The sequence below is a fragment of the Lontra canadensis genome, unplaced genomic scaffold, assembly GCF_010015895.1.
Source record: "Lontra canadensis isolate GAN:19392208 unplaced genomic scaffold, GSC_riverotter_1.0 scaffold19, whole genome shotgun sequence".
Lineage (NCBI taxonomy): Eukaryota > Metazoa > Chordata > Mammalia > Carnivora > Mustelidae > Lontra > Lontra canadensis.
Window position 1 is genome coordinate 16,140,190 of NW_022631013.1, and position 22,155 is coordinate 16,162,344.

A 22,155-nucleotide genomic window follows, 5' to 3' on the forward strand; every position below is an offset into this window, starting at 1 on the left:
CTCCACAAACAGGATACATAACAATTTTTTTTGGTCAGACCCTCCACTTCCCCCTAACTCTTGCCAGCCACTGATCTGTTCTCTGTTCCTATAATTTGCCTTTTCCAAAATGTCTTGTACTTGGAATCATACAGCATGTAACCGTGAGACTGGCTTCTGGCATACTGCTTTTGAGATTCACCCGTTCTGTTGCATGTATAACTGTTCCTTTATTTACTGAATAGCGTTCCATTGAGTGGATATACCACAATTGGTTTATCCTTTTACCCAATGAAGAGTATTTGGGTTCAAGATCTTGGTGATTCTGAACAATGCTACTACAAACATTTGTACACAGGTGTTTGTGTGAACATTAAGTTAACTTCTTTAGGATAAATACTGGCTTATATAGGAGGTAGAATGTTTAACTTTTTAAAAAACCTGCCAAAGTGTTTAGAGTGGCTGTATCATTTTGCAACCCCACCCGCAATGTGTAAGAGTTCCAGCTGTTCCAAATTCTCACCTTGGGTATTATAAGTACTTAAATTTAGCCATTCTAAAAAATGTATAATGGGATCTCACTGTGGTTCTAATTTGCATTTCTCTAGTGTCTAATGATGTTGAACACCTCATCATGTGCTTACTTGCCATCTGTATATCTTCTTTGCATTCTAACGGTATCTTTTATGGAGCAAAAGTTTTTAATTCGTTGAAAGCCAATTATCAATTTTTTCATTTATGGATAGTGCTTTGGGCATACTAAGGTCAAACAGAGTTTCTACATTTACTTCTAAGGGTTTTATAGTTTTACCTTTCACATTGAGGTCTACAATCAATTCCGAGTTAATATTTTATAGGAGCAGTTTCTTTCATGGAGATGTTTAGGTGCTACAGCACCATTTATTGAAAAGATTACCCCCTTCCATTGAGTTGTCTTTGCATCTTTAAAAAAAAAAAAATCACTATTTGTGTGCCTATTTCTAGATTCTCTATTCTGTTCTACAGCAACACATACCTATTTTTTTCACAGATACTACGCTGTCATAAATATTTTAGCTATATAGTAGGTCTTAAAATTGGGTATTATGAGTCCTTTCTTTTTCAATTATTTTGTTTCAATTATTCTAGTTTTAACTTCCCATATAAATTTTAGTATCAGCTTTATCTACAAAAAAAATCTACCTAGATTTAGATAGAAATTGCATTAAAGCTATAGATAAATGTGAGGTGACATCTAAACAGTACTGAGTCTTCCAATCCATGAACACAGTATGTTTCTCCATTAATTCTGGTCATCTTTGATTTCCTTCATTGGCGTTTTGTAGTTTTTGTCGTTAGATGTATACATAGTTCTTTTTTCTTTCTTTTGGAGCCTATTATGAATGGTAATTTAAACGTTTTGGGGTTTCCAAATGTTCATAGTTAAAATATAGAAATAAAAGTGATTTTCTGGGGTGCCTGGGTGGCTCAGTGGGTTAAAGCCTCAGCCTTCCGCTTGGGTCATGATCCCCGGGTCCTGGGATCAAGCCCCACGTCGGGCTCTCTGTTCAGCAGGGAGCCTGCTTCCCTTCCTCTCTCTCTGCCTGCCTCTCTGCCTACTTGTGATCTCTGTCAAATGAATAAATAAAATCTTTAAAAAAAAAAAAAAGGAAATAAAAGTGATTTTTTAAAAGGTGACCTTGTATCCTGCTGAACTCATTAGTTCTAGGAGCTTTCTTGTGAATTTACTGGGCATTTCTACTACATACACAATCATGCTACCTACAAAGGAAGATAGTTTCTTTCTAGTCCAAACACTTCTTATTTTTTTGTCCTATGGTACTTGCTAGGACTTCCAGTATCACACAACTGGTGAGAGTGAACATTTTTTTTTCTTTTTAAATTCACTTAATTAACATACAGCGTATTATTCATTTCAGAGGTAGAGTTCAGTGATTTGTCAGCTGCATATAACAATACCCAGTGCTCATTATATCATGTGCCTTCCTTAATGCCCATCACCCAGTTACACCATAACACCCATCTCCCGTCTAACAACCCTCAATGTGTTTTTCCGAGAGTAGACATCTTTATCAAAAACAATAAAATACTTAGGAATAAATTTAGCCATAGAGGTGAAAGAGCTGTATATTTGAAAACTATAAAACACTGATAGAAGAAGACACAAATAAATGGAAAGATATCCTGAGTGAATGGACTGGAAATATTAATATTGTTAAAATGTCCATACTACCTAAAGCAATCATAGATTCAGTGCAATCCCTATCAAAATTCCAATGGCATCTTTCATAGAAATAGGAAAAGTTCTGAAGTTCATATGAAACCACAAAAGACCCTAAATATAGCCAAAAGACCCTAAATATACAAAATATATTTTTGTATATACAATATATAATAAATATACAAAATACAATAAATATACAATACAATAAATATACAAAAGACCCTAAATATAGCCAAAGCAAAAGCAGTCTCAAGAAAAAAAGAACAAAGATGAAGGCATCACATTGTGTGATTTCAAAATATATTACAAAGTTATAGTAATCAAAACAGTATAACACTGGTATAAAAAGACATAAACCAATGGATCATAACAGAGAACCCAGAAGTAAGTCCACTGATCTTTGACAAAGGTGCCAAGAATACACAAGGTGGAAAGTACAGTATTTTTAATTTAATTTGAGAGAGAGCATGAGTGGGAGATTGGGGGGGCATGAGGGAAAGAGAGAATCTTTAAAAAAAAAAATCTGAGAGAAGAGAGAGTGTGGGGAGGGGAATGGAGGAGGAGGCATAAGCACCCACTGTGCTGAACACAGAGCCTGATGGAGGGCTATTCCCATGACCCTGAGACTGCATCCTAAGCCAAAACCAAGAGTCAGCCACTTAACTGACTGAGCCACCCGCGCGCCCCTAGAGAATCTTAAGCAGGCCCCACACCCAGTGCGGAACATGATGCAGAGCTCAATCTCATGACCCAAGCCAAAATCAAGAGTCAGACACTTAACTGAGTCACCCAGGTGCCCCAAGGATGGTCTTCCAAATAAATGATGCTGGCAAAACTAGATAGCCAATGGCCGAAAAGTTAAACTGGACCATTATTTCACACCATACACAAAAATCAACTCAAAAATCGATTAAAGACTTAACTGTGAGACCTGACAAACTGTAACACTATAAGAAAACATAGGGGAAAAGTTTCTTGATATTGGTCTGGGCAATAATTTTTTGGATATGACCCAAAAGCACAGGCACCAAACCCAAAGACGAGCACATCACTGCATCTGACTAAAAAGCTTCTGCGCGGTAAAGGAAACAGTGAAGAGACAACCTACAAACTGGGAGGAACTATTTGCAAAACATCTATCAGATAAGGGGTTAATATCCAAAAAACAAAAGGAACAAAAATAACTTAAGAGCAAGAAAACAACCTGATTTTAAAATGGGCAAAGGACCTGAAAAGACCTTTCTCAAAAGAAAACCTACAAATAGCCAACAGGTACCTGGGACTGTTGTGCTCAGTATCACTAATCATCAGGGAAATGGAAATCACAACCAGAATGAGGGATCACCTGCTAGAATGGCTTTTATCAAAAAGACAAAAAAGTAAGTGTTGGCCAGGATATGGAGAAGAGGGAACCTTGTTCCCTGTTCATGGGAATGTAAACTGGTACACTCACTACACAGGTATGGATGGAGGCTACTCAAAAAATTAAAAACAGAACTACCATCCGACCCAACAATCCCACTTTTGGTTTATACCCAAGGAGATCAAAGCATCGTCTTAAAGAGTTATCTTTACTCCCATGTTCACTGCATTACTCTGAATATCCAAGATACAGAAAGAACCCAAGAATCCATCTACTGATGAACAGATAAGAAAAATATGGTGTACACACACACACACAGGAATATTGTTCAGCCTTAATAAAGAAGGAAATCCTGTCATTTACAACAATATGAATGAACCGGGAGGACACTATACTAAGTGAAATAAGGCAGACACAGAAAGACAAACACTGCGCGATCGCACTTACACGTGGAATCTAAAAGAGCAGAACTTACAGAAGCACAGTGTAGACGAGCAGTTACAAGGGACCAGAGCAGGAGGGTGGGGGAGGAAATGCGAAAATGTTGGTCAACTGTACAGTTTCAGCTACAGGAAGATTACGTTCTAGAAATCTAATGTAGAGCAATGTGACTACAGTTATTAATACTATATTATACACTTGAAATTTGCTCAGAGTGAGTAGATTTTAATTGTTCTCACCAAAAAAAAAAAAAAGTGAGGTAATGGATACGTTAATTTGCTTGACTGTGGTAATTATTTCAGTGTATACATACATCAAAATATCATGTTCTATAATACAAGCAGTTTGGTCAACTATGCCTCAGTGAAGCTGAAAAAAGGAGGGGAAGACAAGTAACTTGGGGTAGAGAAGCAACCAATCTATGTGGCTTGAGGCAGATATTGGAGAATGCGAACTAAGAGAGGTAGGGAGCACGATCAAATGATTAGAGCTGAAAGTCCTACCAGGTTCAGGCTACAACGTGTCATGGTAAATCAGAACCCCATCCATGCAGAAGTTATGACACCGCAGAGGGAGAAGCTGGTATTGGGAGAGAGGGATGGAACAGCTGTGAAGAAAGGAGCCCAGAGAAGAGCTTTTGGACCCCAGAGGAAGGGAAGGGAGTAGCTGCCCCAGCATTTTCCAGCAGCGCGGGCCAGCTGTACCTCCTGCAACTCAGCCCCTGGTCGGGTTCCTGTAGTTTCCAGCACAAACCCCACTTTGAGCTCCATGGAGTGATTTTCTGTTCCTTACAACTGCATGCCCTCTGACAGCAACAGAATGTCCAACAGAACTTTCAATAAAGATAGAAAATCTTTCAAAGAAAGATTGTGTATCTGTGCTGTCAAATACAGTAGCCACTACCCACATATGGCCACTGAGCAGTCAGAGCACCTGAGACACTGACTTCTACATTCTACATCATTTTAATTAAAACCAGTATTCATACAGGGCAGGCAGTACTGGACAGCACAGCTCTATGATTATTACCACAAGGGGTCAAAGGCAAGAAGCACAATCAGAAAAAACAATGAAAGAGCCAAAAAAAAAAAAAAAAAAGGGGGGGGGAACCATGATGGTGTGTCACAGAACTCAAGGAGAGGGTACTCCACGGCACCAGAAACGGCAAGAATGTCAATAAGGACGAGTCTGGTAAAGTCCCATTAGTAGAAGTGTGTTACTCATTTGTTCACAGGAAAACCTGGATTCAAACAACGGGTTAAATCATAAAACCCATACAAAGGCAAACTGGCCATTAAAAGGAAAAGAAAAAATTTTAATCACATGGGAAGATGTCTATAATGTGTTGGACAAATTAAAAAGACAATTCATAAACTAGCATGGCCCTGATGACATTTATAACACACAAGTGTCTAGGTCTCTGGTTTGTGCATTTATGCATGATTTTATATTTATTCTTTGGCATTTTATTAACTTCCAGAATTATTCACAAAGAACATAAAATTTTTTATACTCAGAAATAAAGGAACAAATGACATGTTAAATGCACACATACACAGAAACAGTAAACATCATTGCCTGGTTCCTGATTTCAGGGGAAAGTATTCAGTCTTTCACTATTAAATACAATATTAGCTACAGGTTCTTCATAAATGTTCTTCATCAGACTGAGGAAGTTTCCACACACTAGTTTATTAAGCATTTTTGTCATGAATGGATGTTGAATTTCATCAAATGCTTCAGCATGTGTTAATGTGATCAATTTTTTTGTTATTCATTAATATGCTGAATTATACTGACTGGTTTCTGAATGTTGGATTAGCCTTGCACACTTGGGATAAACCCCACTTAGTTGTATATTGTTCTTTTTTTCTATATTGCTGGATTGGATTTCCTAGTATTGTTCACTCTACTTTTTAACTTATACAGTAATGTACTATAGTAGTAAGAAAACAGTATTTTGCCCTTAAAGTTACTTGACCTCTTTGAGCGTCAGCTGTCTCATTTGTAAAATGAAAACAACACCTGCTTACTTAATTGTACTATTTTTATAGTCTAACGACTTAGATTTGAATCTGATTATTTCCTTAACAGGCAATATAGCCTTATCATAGCACCTACCATGTTATCAGACACCATTTTAAGAGCTGTAGATATATATATTCAGTTAATACCCTATGAAGTAGATACTGTTAGCATTCCCATCTTACAGGTGAGGAAACTGAGGCATAGAGGTGGTAAGAAATCGCCCAGAGTGATATAACTGGTAGGTAACAGACTGGAATTACCATCTGAGCAGTCTCGATCTGGAGTCTGAGCACCTAACTGCTCACCATTTTGCCTCTTTAGTGACTTGGCGTTAGTTAAGTTACTCAGTCTTTCAGAGCTTTACTTCTTCATTGTAAAAGCAGAAATAATACCTGTTTTATATGCTTCTTACAGAAACTGAGAACACACACAAAATAGAAAGTGAAGCTGGTACAGAGCCTGCCGCAGTCCGAGTTTCAGGTTTATCTTGCTGGTAGGTCCAAATAAAGTAAAATGTAATGACTTGTAAAATATAAAGTACTTGTAAGAAGGTAATGAATGTCAGCTGAATGGTAAGTACATTCCCTAAGAGTAAAAATGGTGTTTAGGAACTCAGCCCACTGTGTGCACTGCCCTGTGGCTGACAGGAGAGACACATCCAGAAAAATCACAACTACAGAGGTGACTAGCACAGGAGGGGAACAACGGGGCGAATGGCTAGTTGATCAATACTAGGATATGTTCCCGACGTGCAGATGTTTATCCGAAGTAGTCAAACTCTTAAATGTAAAATAAGCAAATTAAGAGCAAATTAATCAAAACATTTATTGAACATCTAATGCTGTCACAAAGCAGCTGGTATAGCAAGAGATTTTTTAAAATCCTAAATAAATAAAATTTGCCTTTTAAGCAGCTTTCTCAGTACCTATTTTTTCCACTTAAAAAAGCCTCATTTGGCTGGGGGGCAGGAGCACCTAAAGCATGAAGAACAAAACGGAATTCTCAGCATTAAAAGAGACCGAATGGTGACCTGGTTTAAAAAGCTTCTTCTACCTCGCCCTCCCAGTTCTTTATCATTACGCCCAGCTCCTGGTTTGCTCTCCGAGTTCAGGAGGCAGGCGAATTTGCCATGGCAGATGAGCAAGCTGCTGAGTTAGTGCGACACTTACCCTCGGTTTCCGTTCTGTCCCGCCCCTCCCATCTCCCCACCACAGCCGCCCCTCACACCGCCAAAATGCAGCCCATCAGCTGCAGCCAGGTTTCCCAGACTGAGTAGTTTAAGGAATTATGATAATTTTTGGTGATTTCGTGATCTGGGATAAATGACCTAGATCCCAGAGCTGGGGGACTCCTGCTCCCTTTTCCCAGGAGGGATCGGAGGCCTGTCTGCTCTTTCCCATGTCCGGGGCCCCAGCAGCACTACGTACGCACATTTCAGCAAAGGTACACATGGTATGGCATCCACTGGTCACAATTTTTTAGAAGGTGAGTTTCTCCTGAAAGTCCTTCGATAGCCTTCTGCCACACACCACCATCTATTTTCTCCTCCCGGGACAGCAGACCATTTCCTAGACCTGCCCTTATGTGCTCTTAGCTTCCTAATACCCCCCCATTCTTTTCCTTTACATGTAAAATCTATTCCTTTACATTTGGCAAGAAATCAATCTGGTCAATCTATAGAAAAAAAAAGATTCACAGATCTGTGATTTAGTTTCAGGTACAAGTACTGTCTCTTCAAACATCTTTGACATTCACACTTACACTGCTTTTTGTATGTACTGAAAATGGAACCACTTTGATAGGATGGGTTAAAAGCTTGGGACTTCGGTTCAATATGCTCGGACATGAATCCCAGGCCTCCCACTAGTTAGTTGTGTGGTCTTGCAGGTTATGTTACCTCCCTAAGGCTCAGTTTCTCTGAAATAAGGGAGAGGTCAATAGCACACTGGTAACATGCCCCCCTCCCGCAATGCCATGCCAGCTCTGGTGTGGGAGGAGACCATGTAGCATAAATCTGCTTTCTTGCTGCTTACCCCAACCACTTCCTCCGACTGACCCCAGAAATGCTGAGTTACTAAAAGTAATAGTAATTACAGTAATTTATAGAAACTGCTTATCATTTAAGCCTTAATTACCATGCAGCACAATAACAATTATGCAAGCCATGAAATGGTCAGATTCACTTTGCTACATATTTTGATTTTTAACACCAAAATCTATTCACATAGGCTCAATTTGTAGCTCACACAGCATGTGCCTCCTTACAATTAAAAAATATTAGAGTGAACAGTGCCTAGGAGGGAAAATCAGGCACCTAAGGGAGAAATTAAAGAAGTAATTTGCTTCAAAGAGCTTCAAGTGTAATCAATTCTCTTATCTCCCTCCCTATTCACAGGACTGAACACTTGCAGGATAGAGGAGGACTATTTCCCATTTCCAGATTTCTCTGGAGAATCTTACTGGTGCAGTTTCTTTTTACAGCAGGGCATAAGGAGAATGCTGCCAGCGGACAGATTAGTTTTTCCTGGTCAAGTGCCCACCTCTTGGTCCAGTAAACTAGGGCTAGAGAAAGGGGGACTGGGTCACGTGATAATGAAGACACCTGCTTGTGTTAGTTGGGTTCTGTGACCAACAGACCCCAAGATGGGACTGGAAGTGCCAAAGGAGCACTTAAATCTGACTTCAAAACTGGAGAAGAAAACTTAAGATGGCCAAGATGGAAATCCTCACAGATATCCCTTGATGTGTAACACAGGGCTCCTAGGAACAAAAGCCAAAGTTGGGCATAGTCTGGTTGCCAACTGGTAGTAAAGTCAGTATCCTGTTGACTTCCACTAATACGAGACTTTGTAATTGGGGCTGCAAGTCTGCAGTGAAAGTAAAGAGGTAAACAATTGGAGATTTAGCCCCTGTGAGAGGTAGGGAAATGTGCTAGCAACTTCATACGAACAAGCCACGCATAAGACAGGATTTTTAATGCCAAGCACAGTCTCTCTGCCTGGAAGCACTTGAGGCGGGACCAGACACTAGAACTACCCTCTTTCAAAAAGCTCATTCTTTAAGCTTGAGATTGCAGCTTCAGGAAGCAAGGCTAAGAAATGAGAGGAAGAGGACACCCAACCAGGTAAGACATTTCCATCAGCCCCGCAGATCAATGCTCACGCTTGCTAAGGGAACTGTAGTAGTTCCACTGGGATGCTAGGGAGATCTGGACCTTTCATATGGCTTTCTGGGTCAACTCCTCTTCCTTGTAAAACCCAGCACAGTCTTGCCTCTCATCGCCCTGCCTCATCACTCTCAGTAAATGATCTTGCTTCTCTAGCCACAGTTAAATACAAGAACTGGACAGGCATGTCTGTGTTCTTCTGCTAATGTCACTAATACCAGAAGCCCCAAATACCCGCAAAGGAATGCACCCTTCCTTTTTTCTCTTTCTCATGGGAGAGGAAGAAGGTTCTTTCTTTTGCTTCTCATTCCCTCTGTGCCCCTTATGGCTCTGCTTGATCAATTAGCCCCTCTTTTTCCTGTCTTTACAGTAACTCTTCAATCCATTTGGTTCTTTCCCACAAGCACTTAATCATGGCTACTTTCTTGTACTCTAAGGGGGTGGGGGAAAAAAAAGAGAGAGAGAGAGAGAGAAAGAAAAGTCAAAACCTCCCTTTATCCTGTCTCTCTGGACCCATCCCCTTAGTTTTCTTTCCCTTTAGAGGCCAGCTTCTTGCAACAATTTTCATCATCAAATCTCCATCTCCTCACCAAACAGTACTCTTTGATTCATGCAATACAGCCATTCCGGGGAGCAAATCTAACAGATCTTTCATCCTTCTGATTGAGCTGTCTTTCCTGCTTCAGGTGCTTCTCCATGTAACTCTTCTCTGGTTTTTCGTTCATTTCTTTGATTCCTCCTTCTTCTGAGTCTTTCACACATGTTCCTTCTTCTGTCCTCTCCTTAAAGGCCGGCATTCATCAGGGTTCCATTTTCAGCCCTGTGCTAAATCATCTCATCTGTTTCAATAACTTCGGCTACATTCTTATGTGTTTGAGACCCCGCCCTTATCTCCTTATTGAATCCTGGAGCCATGTCAAGTCCCTACTGGAAACGCCTCCTTCGTGGCCCCTGGCACCTCAAATTCAGTGTGCCAGGAAAGAAAACTCATTTCCTTTACCACAAGGCTGCTCCTCTACTGAGTGCTCCAGCTCAGCTAATGGCTAACCCACTTAGCTGTGCAAGTGAGGTTCCTGGCCATCGCTTACCACTCTCTTCACCCATTAATTAAGATACCAAGTCCTCCTATTCCACCTACAAGATATCTTGAGATTCCTGCATCTCTCTAGCTTTAGTTCTACTGCCAGAACTTATTTAGGTAATTTGTTCATTCAAGATTCATCAACTTGTTTGGATTACTGAAGTCTCCTGGATTCTATTTTGACTCCCTCTCATCTAGTCTCCAGTTTATAGCCAGAGGGATTTTTTTTTTTTTTTTAATAACCTTCGGATTCAAACTTGTCATTGACTCTTCAGAGTTTTCAGGATAATGTCAAACTTCCCTAACACATCGTAGGGCTTTTAGAAGCTAACCGGTGCATGCTTCTCATGGCCTTATCCCTCAGCATCGCCCCTCCTGTCCACACATACTCAGCCACAGTTTCATTCTTGTCTCTGCCAGTATCCCCCATCCCTCTTCTCCAAGCCCTGTCTCCTCCTCCATCCATGATAAGCCTGTATAGAACTTTAGGACCCACCTCAGGCATCCACATCTCCAGAGCCTGGATCCAGTATCTCCCTATTGAGCTCTGTCAGAGCCCTTCTCACGTCATAAAACACAACTGCCTGTTGCCCTACTTGTCTCCTTTCTCTACTTGGCTGTGAGTTCATTGAAGGCAAGGACCCGGTCTTAGTAAACTTTGAACCACTGGTTTATATGACTTGGTTTATATTATACAATGATTGTCATATAGAAGACCGGGATCTCATTGATATGTGGAATTTAAGGAAAAAACAAAACAAAACAGAGGAGCCTAAGGGAAGGGAGGGGAAAACAAAACAAGACAAAAACAGAGACACAGACAAACCATAAGAGACTCTTAATCATAGGAAACGAACTAAGGATTGCTGAAGGGGAGGGGGTGGGGAAGATGGGGCTACTGGGTGATGGACATTAAGGGAAGACACATGATGTAATGAGCACTGGGTGTTATAGAAGACTGATGAATCACTGACCTCTACCTCTGAAACTAATAATACACTATAAGTTAATTAATTGAATTTAAATTTTAAAATAACAATTAAAAAAATTCACCAACTGACAAATAGAAGAAATGTGGCATACCTGTATAATAAAGTTTATTTGGTAATAAAAAGGAATGAAGTGCCAATATTTGCTAAAATATTGATGAACTTTGAAAAAGTTATGCCCAGTTAAAGAAGTCAGACACAAAGGATAACAAATTGTATGATTCCACTTACATGAAATTATCCATTAGAGACAAATTCACAGAAACAGAAAATGGATTAGTGGTTGCCATAGGCTGAGGGGAGGCAGAATGGGAAGTGACTGCTTAATGGGTTATGGGATTTCTGTTTAAGATGAAGAAAAAATTCTGGAACTAGTACTAGTGATGGCTGTATAACATTGTGAACATCATACCACCAAATTTTACTCTTTAATTAAAATAGTAAATTTTATGTTACATGTATTTCACAATAAGAATTTACAAAAGACCTACGTAAGTATTTAATGAGTTGATAGGCTAAAGAGTACTCTTTTGAGTGTAGGTAAAGTAAAAAGAACAAATATTTGTTAGTACCTTATGGTTCCTAACACAACCGTCATCTCTCATTAATTTTCATAGCAATCCCATCAGGTAAATTATATTACCAACCATATTTTAAGTGTAAAGAAACAAGATCAGAGAAGTTAAGTGACTAGCCCAAGGCAGGACACAAATCTGGGTCTGCTATGCAGTAAGACTGAGAATCTTCTATCAAACAACTATATCTCTATAATGAAATACTGAGTCGTGAGTGAGGTAATTCATTCTACAGCGGATTTCAAGTCATCCTCTAACTGTGCAATTTAATCTCTGGACATAAAACAGGGTACTTAAATAAATTTAAAAGAAGAGGTCTAGTTTGATTTAATACCTATTGCTTAGGGACGCCTGGGTGGCTCAGTTGGTTGGACGACTGCCTTCGGCTCAGGTCATGATGCCGAAGTCCCGGGATCGAGTCCCGCATCGGGCTCCCAGTTCCATGGGGATTCTGCTTCTCCCTCTGACCTTCTCCTTGCTCATGCTCTCTCTCACTGTCTCTCTCTCAAATAAATAAATAAAATCTTTAAAAAAAAAAATACCTATTGCTTAAAACTTTCATACATGAAGAAACATCTCCATTTTTTAACCACTGTATTTAACATCTCCAAAAGCTGATAAAAATCTACTATCTGTTGCAGAGACAGGGGTAACATATTTACTTATACTATGAAGAGCTGAGAATGGAGAATGGAGAATGGAGTCAGAAACCCTACCTGTTCCTGAAAGGTTCGTGCTCATACCCACAGATAGGCCTAGCCATGGCCATCTTCTGGGACTTACACACCACAGTGAGCAGTGATACTACCGATTACCTTTAACCTGACCTGGGACTAGAATCTTTTCCTCGACATGCTGACAAACACCACATTCAATTCAGAATTAACTTCCGAAAGGGCAAACATTTTCTTTCAGAGATTCATTCCCAAGCATTAAGATCACCTAATTCTGGTATTTCTATAGGAATATATCAGAACTCTCACAATTATAGCACACTCTAGAATGAAAAATAAAACCTTCTCCATCCAAATAACAAAGTACTCCTGGTTCAACACAGGATTATTTAAAATGTTCAAACAATGGTTTTAAGTTCATTTTTGAGACACGTATCAGTAATTTAAGAAGAACAAAGAGAATACTTACAACACATCCCTGAAGTCTCCAAACACATACATGTGCCTAAAGCTGTCAATAGCTATGACAGGGCAGTCTGCTGGAGTTTTCTGTATGTGCAAAAGTGGATGTCTAAATTTGTCACAGTCCGCATGCAAAAAGTTTATGGTACCTTTATAGGAAACAGAATTTAGAGTCAGATTAGAATTTTCTTGACTATAGTCTCATAAGATTGTTAAGTTCATGAAAAATGACATAATTAACTAATTAATTAAAAACCAACATGCTTTAGAGTAATACAGATCACAAAAACTTCAACCTAAATATTACATTTGAAATAGGTAGAATTTAGTGCTTAGGACAGGGTATAATTTCCTGAGAAATTATATGAACTCAACCTGAATTCAAATGCTATGGTGAGTTTTTTTTAATTTTTCTTGAATGGGCAATTACCTATCCAGGTCTCAGTTATGAGCAAGTTCATGAAACTGACAATGCGCTGTTTTCAAGGGCCCATTTTTACTTCCTCAAGGATGCCCTTCCGTACCTACTGGTTGACATTTAATATAATTCAGCCCCCAAATACTTATTACTTGACTAATAAGATCAGGGCTCTACACAGTGCCCTGACTTTATTCTCTCACTACACAGGAAAAGTGTTACCCACTCAAACTCCTTTCTGATGGTTTGGAGAACCCTGCAGAGAACTAGTCAACTTCCTTTCATTTAGAAATAAATGTTAAGACTATGTAAATTCTCTCAGTGATCTCTCTGGGATTATCCATTAGAAAGGGACCAGGCAAGTATCAAGGTGCTGGAAGAAAGTACCTAAAACTAACGTTGTCTACCCATGACCCCACTTTTCATGCTATTTGATTTGGGGGGAGCTAATATGGTCCTGTGTTTGTTTTAAAAGCCACTACTTCATAATATCTCTACTAATGCATACCACCCCCATGCTGACATGTCAATTCAGGGGTTGAACAGAGTTAACATTACTTTTTAAATTTTTAACCCAAATATGTTTACATGGATATGCATGTAATGGGGAAGGGGAGGGACAGAAGAAAGGCTGAAAATAAACACCTTAATCTGTCTACCTTTTTCACTTATTAATTGTCGGGCTACTTCATTCTGGAATATTTCTAAACTTTCCGTATCTTCTTTCATGTGGAAGAGTATGAGAAAAGGCAGTCCTTCTTCTGTCAATTCCTGTATACAGAAGTATTCAATAAGAATTATCAGGCCTTGCCATTGCTCTAGGTAGGAACAACCTGAACCCAACCCACGTTAACATGCATAACGGTTTCAACATGCCAGGAAAAAAAGGTTCAATGGTGTAAACAAACGTTAGCCTCATGGGAAGAAGGAACCCATGCCCTCTCCCTCAAGTACCCAGGCAATCAGAGGACTCACATGTCATGCTCTAGGGCTGGAACTGATCTGCCTTAAAGTAACCACTGGGCTGTTCTATCAGCTCCTTTTAGATGACACCATGACATTTAAGAAATGAGTTGACCGAAGGAGGAACTATGCTGGTTCTTTATGAAGATGTTGACTTTAGGGTGAGGTAAACATGATTAGTATTTTCAGTCTTCGTAAATAACACTGAAAAATTGAGTGAGTGTACCAGGAACAAATAAATCTGACTGGGAAACATGCTTTTTCTAAAGTTTATTGCAAAAACCACTCCACTTACATGAGAACTTCCCAACGCTGAAAAGTGTTTGATTCAGAGCAAAAGACAAAAGCCCCACAAGACAGCCAGCTTTTAACCAATACATAATGTATGGACATTATCAACAAGTACCTGCCACTATATATGTGTATGTGTCTGTACAAGGTACAAACATGAAAGCACCTCAAAAATTACTGACTGCCTTAAAAATTTGTATTATTGCTATTGGGGAAAAATCAAGATAAATGTGATGAGTAGACAGCAGATTTTCATCATTTATTCTCTCTGACAAATGTTAGGTTCTGACTCATAAGAAAAAGTCCAGAAAGGGCTTCATAATAAAATTATTAAAATAAAATTATTTCCATCAACTAACCTCTTGCGTGTCTTTCTGTAATTTAGGAATCGCCAGCAGCAGAAAACACAAACATCCTTTATGCTAAAAAAAACTGAAACTGGAACCTATCTTCTAGGGCATGGGTTTGCTTAGTTTCCATCTCCGTATTGAAGCCCATTACACTCATATACGGAATAAATTATTAAGCTTCTTGTCATGTTTACCTTTTTCAATTGAGATATAATTTGCATACCATAAAATTTATCATTTTTTTAAATATTTTATTTATTTGTCAGAGAGAGAGAGAGAGAGAGAGCACGCGTGTGCACAAGCAGCAGGAGTGGCAGGCAGACAGAAGTCGGCTTCCCACTGAGCAAGGAGCCCAATCGGGGACTTGATCCCAGGACCTTGGGATCATGACCTGAGCCAAAGGCAGATGCTGAACTAACTAACTGAGCCACCCAGGAGTCCCAAAATTCATCATTTAAAGTGTACAATTTGGTGGGTTTTATTATATTCACAAGGTTTTCAAACATCAATACTACCCAATTCCAGAATGTGTACACCACCGCAAGAAGAAAACGCACATTCACTCCTGAGCGGTTGCTTTCCATCTCTCTTCCCCTGCAGCCCCAACACCACACTGATCTTTTAGCAAGCTTACAACTTCTTCCTCCTCACTTTTTATTTCTTTAGTTTAGTTTAGTTTTTTTTTTTTTTTTTTTTCTTTCCACAACACATTCATTGCTTCTACTCCCACGGTTCTGTCTTTGGACTCCTCTGCTCTAGCCTGGCAACTTCAACTAGTCCAACAATCTCCATCATCACTAACCGGTTCCTTCTCCATCTCCAAGCCCTGCTCCAGTCCACAGTCCAAGTCTGGATTCCCAACTTCCTGTTTGAGATTGCCACTGCAAAGTCCAACCAGTGCCTTCACCACTCAACAGTAATGCACAGGCCCCTCCTCTTACTTCCCTAGTTCCATGAGTACTTCTAGTTTTTTTGTCCTTTTGTTACAGGACCAAAATGCCTCTTTAAGAAAGTCATCCCTGATTCCTACCTCATTTCTGCTAAAGGTAAAAATGAATTCTCTCCTCTGAATTCCCAGAATGTTTTCAGAGTGCCCCCTCATGTGGCATGGGGAATGTCTTTAACGTTACATTACCTGTACATGCAAACTACTGGACCGAAAACCTCTTAAAAACAGAGAATCTCACTTTACTTCTCTTTTGCTCACATATTACTATACACGATATTGTGCAATCAACCTATGACTCAATAAATGAAGACAGATGTTGCTGAATAAATATTAATTGGGAAAGAAGACTCAGCAGTCACCTTCTAGAAAATTTAAGAGCTAGGTTCAAAGTAAAAACAAATATAATGTATTGCTTTATTAAACTAAGCAAAGGTATGGTAGCACTAACAACTATTAGGAGAAGTAATGAACAGATGAGTAGTTTGAATACATCCATGTCAATTAGTTTGCTGTATCAATTTACACACATTAACACAGTAGCTGACAGTTCATGTGGCCTGGGCTCCCAAGTTTACCTGTGTCCACACCAACATAGTCTTTATGAAATCGATCTTAAGAGATAACCCCCCAGGGGAGGGTTATCCAGACAACCAAATTTAGGGGATAACAAATCTTTCCTTATAGTTTATATGATTTTGGGTAGTGGTTTACAACATGTAATTAAAATCTAAAGAATTCAGATTTAAAAGAGAGATTCTAAAATGTGTGAGCTACTATGGGGGTGGGCAGAGAAGCCCTATTTATTGTTGAAGATTTTTCCAGGTCTATACATGTTGCCTCTGTGTTAGAAACTATTTTTGTAAGAACTGCCGAAGTAAAAAACAGTATGGATATTCTTTAAAAATTAAAAATAGAATCACCATATGACCCAGTAATTCCACTACTCGGTATTTATCCAAAGAAAACAAAAACACTAATTTGAAAAGACATATGCACCCCTATGTTTATTGCAGCATTACTTACAACAGCCAAACTATCTATGGAAACAACCCAAGTTCCATCCACAAGTAAATGGATAAAGAAGAGGCAGCATGCATAGATTATAGATAGTGGTATATGTACTATATGTATGTATGTATGTATACATATGTGTGCATACACTTATTGCTCAGCCATAAAAAGAATGACATCTTGCCATCTGAAACAACATGGATGGATCTAGAGGGTATACGGCTAAGTGAAATCAGTCAGGGAAAGACAAATACTATGATTTCATTCATGTGTGGAATTTAAGAAACAAACGAGCAAAGGGAAAAAGAGACACGAATCAAATAACAAACTCTTTTAACTATAGAGACCACACTGATGGTTAGCAGAAGGAAGGGGTTGGGGGGGTGGGTGAAACGGGCACTAGGGATTAATTAAGCACTGCACTTGCGGTGAGCATGGGGTGATGTACGGAACTACTGAATCACTGTACTGCACACTTGAAACTAATATGAAAATTTAATTTAAAAGTCAATTAATGAAAAAATAAAGAAGAGAATGTACATTTTGAAAAAAAGAGAGAGAGAAAGAACTACCAAAGCAGATGAGTAATTGTGACAAGTTACTAAATCTTTCTAGGCCTCTGAGGTCTAAATAAGCTAAAGCAATAGACAAATACATTCAGCTAAACATACCCAAAGCCTAGAGAACGGAGAAAAGTAGCCAGACGTTCCCTCGACAAACCAGGAAAGACGCAAGCAAGCAAGCTTTACTGCAACGTACCCGCACAGGCCCAGATGTCCTACAAGGCTGCTTCTGGGCCACATATGTATGCAGAGCCTAAAATATTCAGCACCTGACTCTTGACAGAACTGCCGACCCCTGACTAGGTGGTGGTTATACAGCTATGTGAAAATTTCAACTATATATTTAAAACCTAAACTATACACTTAAAATTCTTCCATGTGTAATGCAAAGCTCTCTTATGTGCCTCATAGACAACACAGCTCTTTGTACGTGTTCCTCCAATATTAGACTTTTGTGTTTTGTTTTCGTGGGAATTGTAAGAGTTTGGATGGACTTTATTTCAGGAGCATAGGATCACTGAGGACAGTTATAAGGTAACATCTGATAACTGCTTTCATTACTACGATGAAAGAACACAATTTCATCTTTTAGGATAGACAGGAACCAGAAAAACCTTTTTATGGCAAAAGATTATTCACTGTATATAATTAATTCTAACTAAAATGTGCACAGCACTGCTTCTATAGGGCATCCCCTTAACCAAGGGGGAGTATCAGAATCACCTGAGAGGCATGGTCCAATTCATTTTCAAGGCTACTGCTAGAAATGCAATGGAGAGGGGTTCTGGGACTGCAAAGGCTAAGAACCAGTGGCCTCTATTACAGAAATGGCTATGGCATATTTCTGTTCACTGTATGATTGTTAGAAGTGGTAAATGTGTAGCAAATAGTAAGATGGCTGGAGGAAGCTTGCTCTTTCAGAAATGTGAATTAAAGACAACACACATCAGAAAGTCATACCTCTCCATTTTCAAATGTTATTTCTCGAACAAGAGGAACACATTTATCTTGAATCCAATTGTAAGTCCCATCGAAATTTGTCATAGATCCCAAGTATACCATATCTGGAGCAGAATGCTGTTACAAAAGCGGGAAAAAATAATTAAATCTAACCTGTGCTAGCAAAAACACATTCTCAAAGCCATCTATGAGCCCAGAAAATCTACAGGGTGTACAAAAATCAAACGAAACCACCCCCCAAAAACAAAAACCATGGAACTTCCAAGAAAAGAGAGCTGTAAAATTCTGTATTTATCAGAGGCCTAGTTATCCAACCCGTGACGTTTAAGCCTTCTGCTTTTCCTCAGATCTGAGTCAATTAATTGTTTATCAGTATCTTCACCAATGGCGGGCATTGTGAAAAATAATTATCCAAATTAATTAACTCAGCTATCCCTTAGAGTTAAAAATGTCAGAAGAAAATTTGGAAACTTCCAAGGAAAAGGCCTTGAGAAATATAAGATACTACATATATATATAAATCTAAGGCATTGCTATCTCTAATATTACTTACCTACAGTATCTCTTTCCACAATTCACTCAAAATCAGTATTTATGAAGTGCTTAAAGTGACAACAAAAATAACAGCTGCCGTTAACGGAGTAAACTTACTGTATACGTGTAAGTAGACTTACAAGCGCTGCTGGTTGTGAGCACTTTCTATGTGTTCACTCTGTGAATCCCTGAAACATCCCCATAAGGCAAGGACTCGTGTAATCACAGCTATTTTTATGAATGAACAAACCAAAGGACAGAGAAGCTAAGAGACTTTCCCGAAGGTACACACCTAGAAAGGTGGCAGATCTGACACTAAAATGGAGTCTCATTCCGAGCCCGTGCACTTATAAGCCAATGGTACTGGATGCTGATAATCTGGAGATAGTCACACTATGTAACCTACTGTTAATGAAACGCACTTGCAGAAAATATAGGCGAACAGTTATCTGAATTCAGAATAGGAAATGAGCTTTCTAAGCAAAAAATTCATTCATTCCTGTAGTCACAGGACTACATAAAAATCAAAACCTTTAGTGTATCAAGACACTGCAAACAACATTAAAATGAAACTATGAATCGAAAAAATACCAACAGTTTTCCATCTGAGCATGTATGAAAAATTGCAATGACAGACCAGCAGGTCAACTGAGATAACAAACACCATGATTTTTGCCTCTTGGTTGTGGCTACCATCGTCTGGGCCTAAGGACCTGCTTCTAAGTTCAGATACACTTAACTTCTTAGCCAAGGCTTAAAAGCAACCTAGTTGCTCCCTGTTGTCTGGCAAGTATCAGGTTAATTTAAACCCCAGAGGACTTGGGAGCTTGGCTGGTCGGACCCAGGTAGAAGTGATGATCACAGACCACTGAAGCATTTTTTTGGAATCTGGGTCTCATAATGAATGTAAAAGAGAGAGATGGATAAGGCCTGGGGATCAGGAAATCTCTAGTCCCAGCTTGGCCACTAAAACCCTATGTAACTTTGGGCATAGGTGTCCCCATCTTTACTTCGAAAGGTTTGAATTAGTACGAGATGTCGCCTTAAGGTTCCTTTCTACACTAAAATTCAATGATTCTGTGAATTAACAAGTATAAAACTATAGATTATACTATACATGTATTTAAATTATATTTAAAATTATACACACTAAGAAATAACAACTTACCCCTGGTGGTTTGTAGATTATGTTGTCTCCACTGTATCTTTCTGGTTTTGAAACAGCTCTAATAGAAGAAAGTAGTAGTAATAATATTTTTAAGAATAATAATAGCAGTGTTATACTTGAATGAAACAGATTTGGCTGACTGTTTTGCAATGTATGTGTAATAATGACTTGAAATATATACCCGTCATCATCTTTCCTCCTCGTAAGACTATGCAATACCAACAAATGCATGTACTTAAAGGAAAACTTTAATATGAGGCAGATTTTTTTTAAAGGAAAATTTTAGTTAGCTGTTTTTGTGACTCAATATTTTATAAGTTTGGATTGGCAGCTTTAGCACCAAAAAGCTATTTTTGACACCAGACTGCTTCCAGTAACTGGGGGTCAAGGTCATTAATGTGGTCATATAGATCAATCACAAAAACACATTACTTGCTTCTAAGTCAGAATCAATCAGAATTCTCTACTTTTTACTCTTTAAAACCAAAACTTATTAAAAAAAAAAAAGTAGATGAACTGAAATCATCTCCATCATTAGAATATAATTCTCCAATAACCAATTTTTTATTTGTTCACCATTGTTTCCTATGCCCCAGTACAGTATCCAGCACATAATAGGTACCCAATAAATGTTTGGTGAGTGAATTCTACAACAAATACTTAGTTGAATGGCAACTTTTTTCTCTCTCTAAATTATATTTGGGTTACTTGAACACTGATTTATCTCTAGTTTCTGACTAGAGCAGTACAGGAGGGAGGTGCAAGGGATCTTAACCAAGACTGAACGAAGGAAGAACACACTCCTTTCATTCATTCATTCATTCATTCACTCACTCACTATTTACTAAGCACACTTCCTTGTACCAGGTATGGTCTTGGCACTGGGTACACAGCAGTAAACAAAAGTGACAGCGCTTGTGTTCTCACGAAGCTTACATTTTGGTAATAAAAGAAGCAAATAGATATATTTATTTTGGATGATCAAATACCCATAAAAAAGGTGTTCTGAAGAAAACTAAGTGGCGAAAGAATGACAAGTTGGATGATGGTGCTATTTTATAGAGAGTTACCAGGAAAGCTCTTCCTGAGGAGATGAGATCAAGGAGAAGCACTTTAGACGCCAAGATAGTAAGGGCGAGGGCCCCGCTGCAAAAGCGCCTGCTGTGTCTGAGGAAGCCAGTAAGGGGCCCGTGTGGCCGGAGAGCAGCCGCACACAAAGCGGGGTCTCTGGGGCCGGGAGAAGTTCTCTATTATTTACTCCTACACTGATGTCCCAAAATCACTGATAGTGTTCACAAGAACACACACACAAAATCTACAGAAGCATTACTACAAGGACAAAGGTCACAAAATGGAAAGGACAGACTGTGCCAGAAACCTGGAATCTACTCAAGCTATGCACTAAAATGGAGTCTAACACTCACGAGCCAAAGCAAAGAGAGAAATCATACTGCAAAAAGTCAGAGGACAATGGCGATAAGCCCCAGTGAAAAGGGGAAGAACTACAGAATGATACCATTTTGAGAGAGAAAGGAAAAAACAGGAGGGAAAGTCAGAAAAGGAAGGAGCAAGCCAGGGGGATTCAAGGTAGCCTAAGTATAGACACAGCAGAAAAAGGCCCGAGTAGCTGACTGTCCCAGCCTTCTGAGAAACCGAAGAGGATTAAAGACTGAAAAAAGGCCACTGGACCTGGCAATTAAGAAGCGTTTGTGACTGTGCAGAGAGAAGTCTCACGAGAGTAACGCAGGCAAAAGCTGGCTTTCCAAAGGGTAAGGATTTTTCACTGGTTGGGGTTTAAGAAATTCAAGGTGGCCAACCATAAACTAATCTTTGAAAAATTTAGAAATGAAAAGAGATACCAGATTATAGCTCAAGAGATAGAAGAGAAAGGTCAGGAAAGAGAGAATCATGTTTTTGGCAAAAGAAAATAGGTCATGAAAATGGTCAGGGTGAAAACACAGGAGAA

The 22,155-nt window shown here is 39.1% G+C and overlaps 1 protein-coding gene across 1 annotated transcript in view; it reads right to left on the reverse strand.

Moving 5' to 3' along the window:
• ERP44 (endoplasmic reticulum protein 44) overlaps positions 1 to 22,155 on the reverse strand; it is a 92,722-nt gene that overhangs the window by 5,594 nt on the left and 64,973 nt on the right. The window contains exons 7-10 of the mRNA XM_032860708.1: positions 20,190 to 20,247; positions 18,488 to 18,604; positions 14,060 to 14,171; positions 12,990 to 13,131 (exon numbers count right to left, since the gene is read on the reverse strand). Coding sequence (XP_032716599.1) covers positions 12,990 to 13,131; positions 14,060 to 14,171; positions 18,488 to 18,604; positions 20,190 to 20,247 — 429 coding nt within the window. The remainder of the gene's footprint in view (positions 1 to 12,989; positions 13,132 to 14,059; positions 14,172 to 18,487; positions 18,605 to 20,189; positions 20,248 to 22,155) is intronic.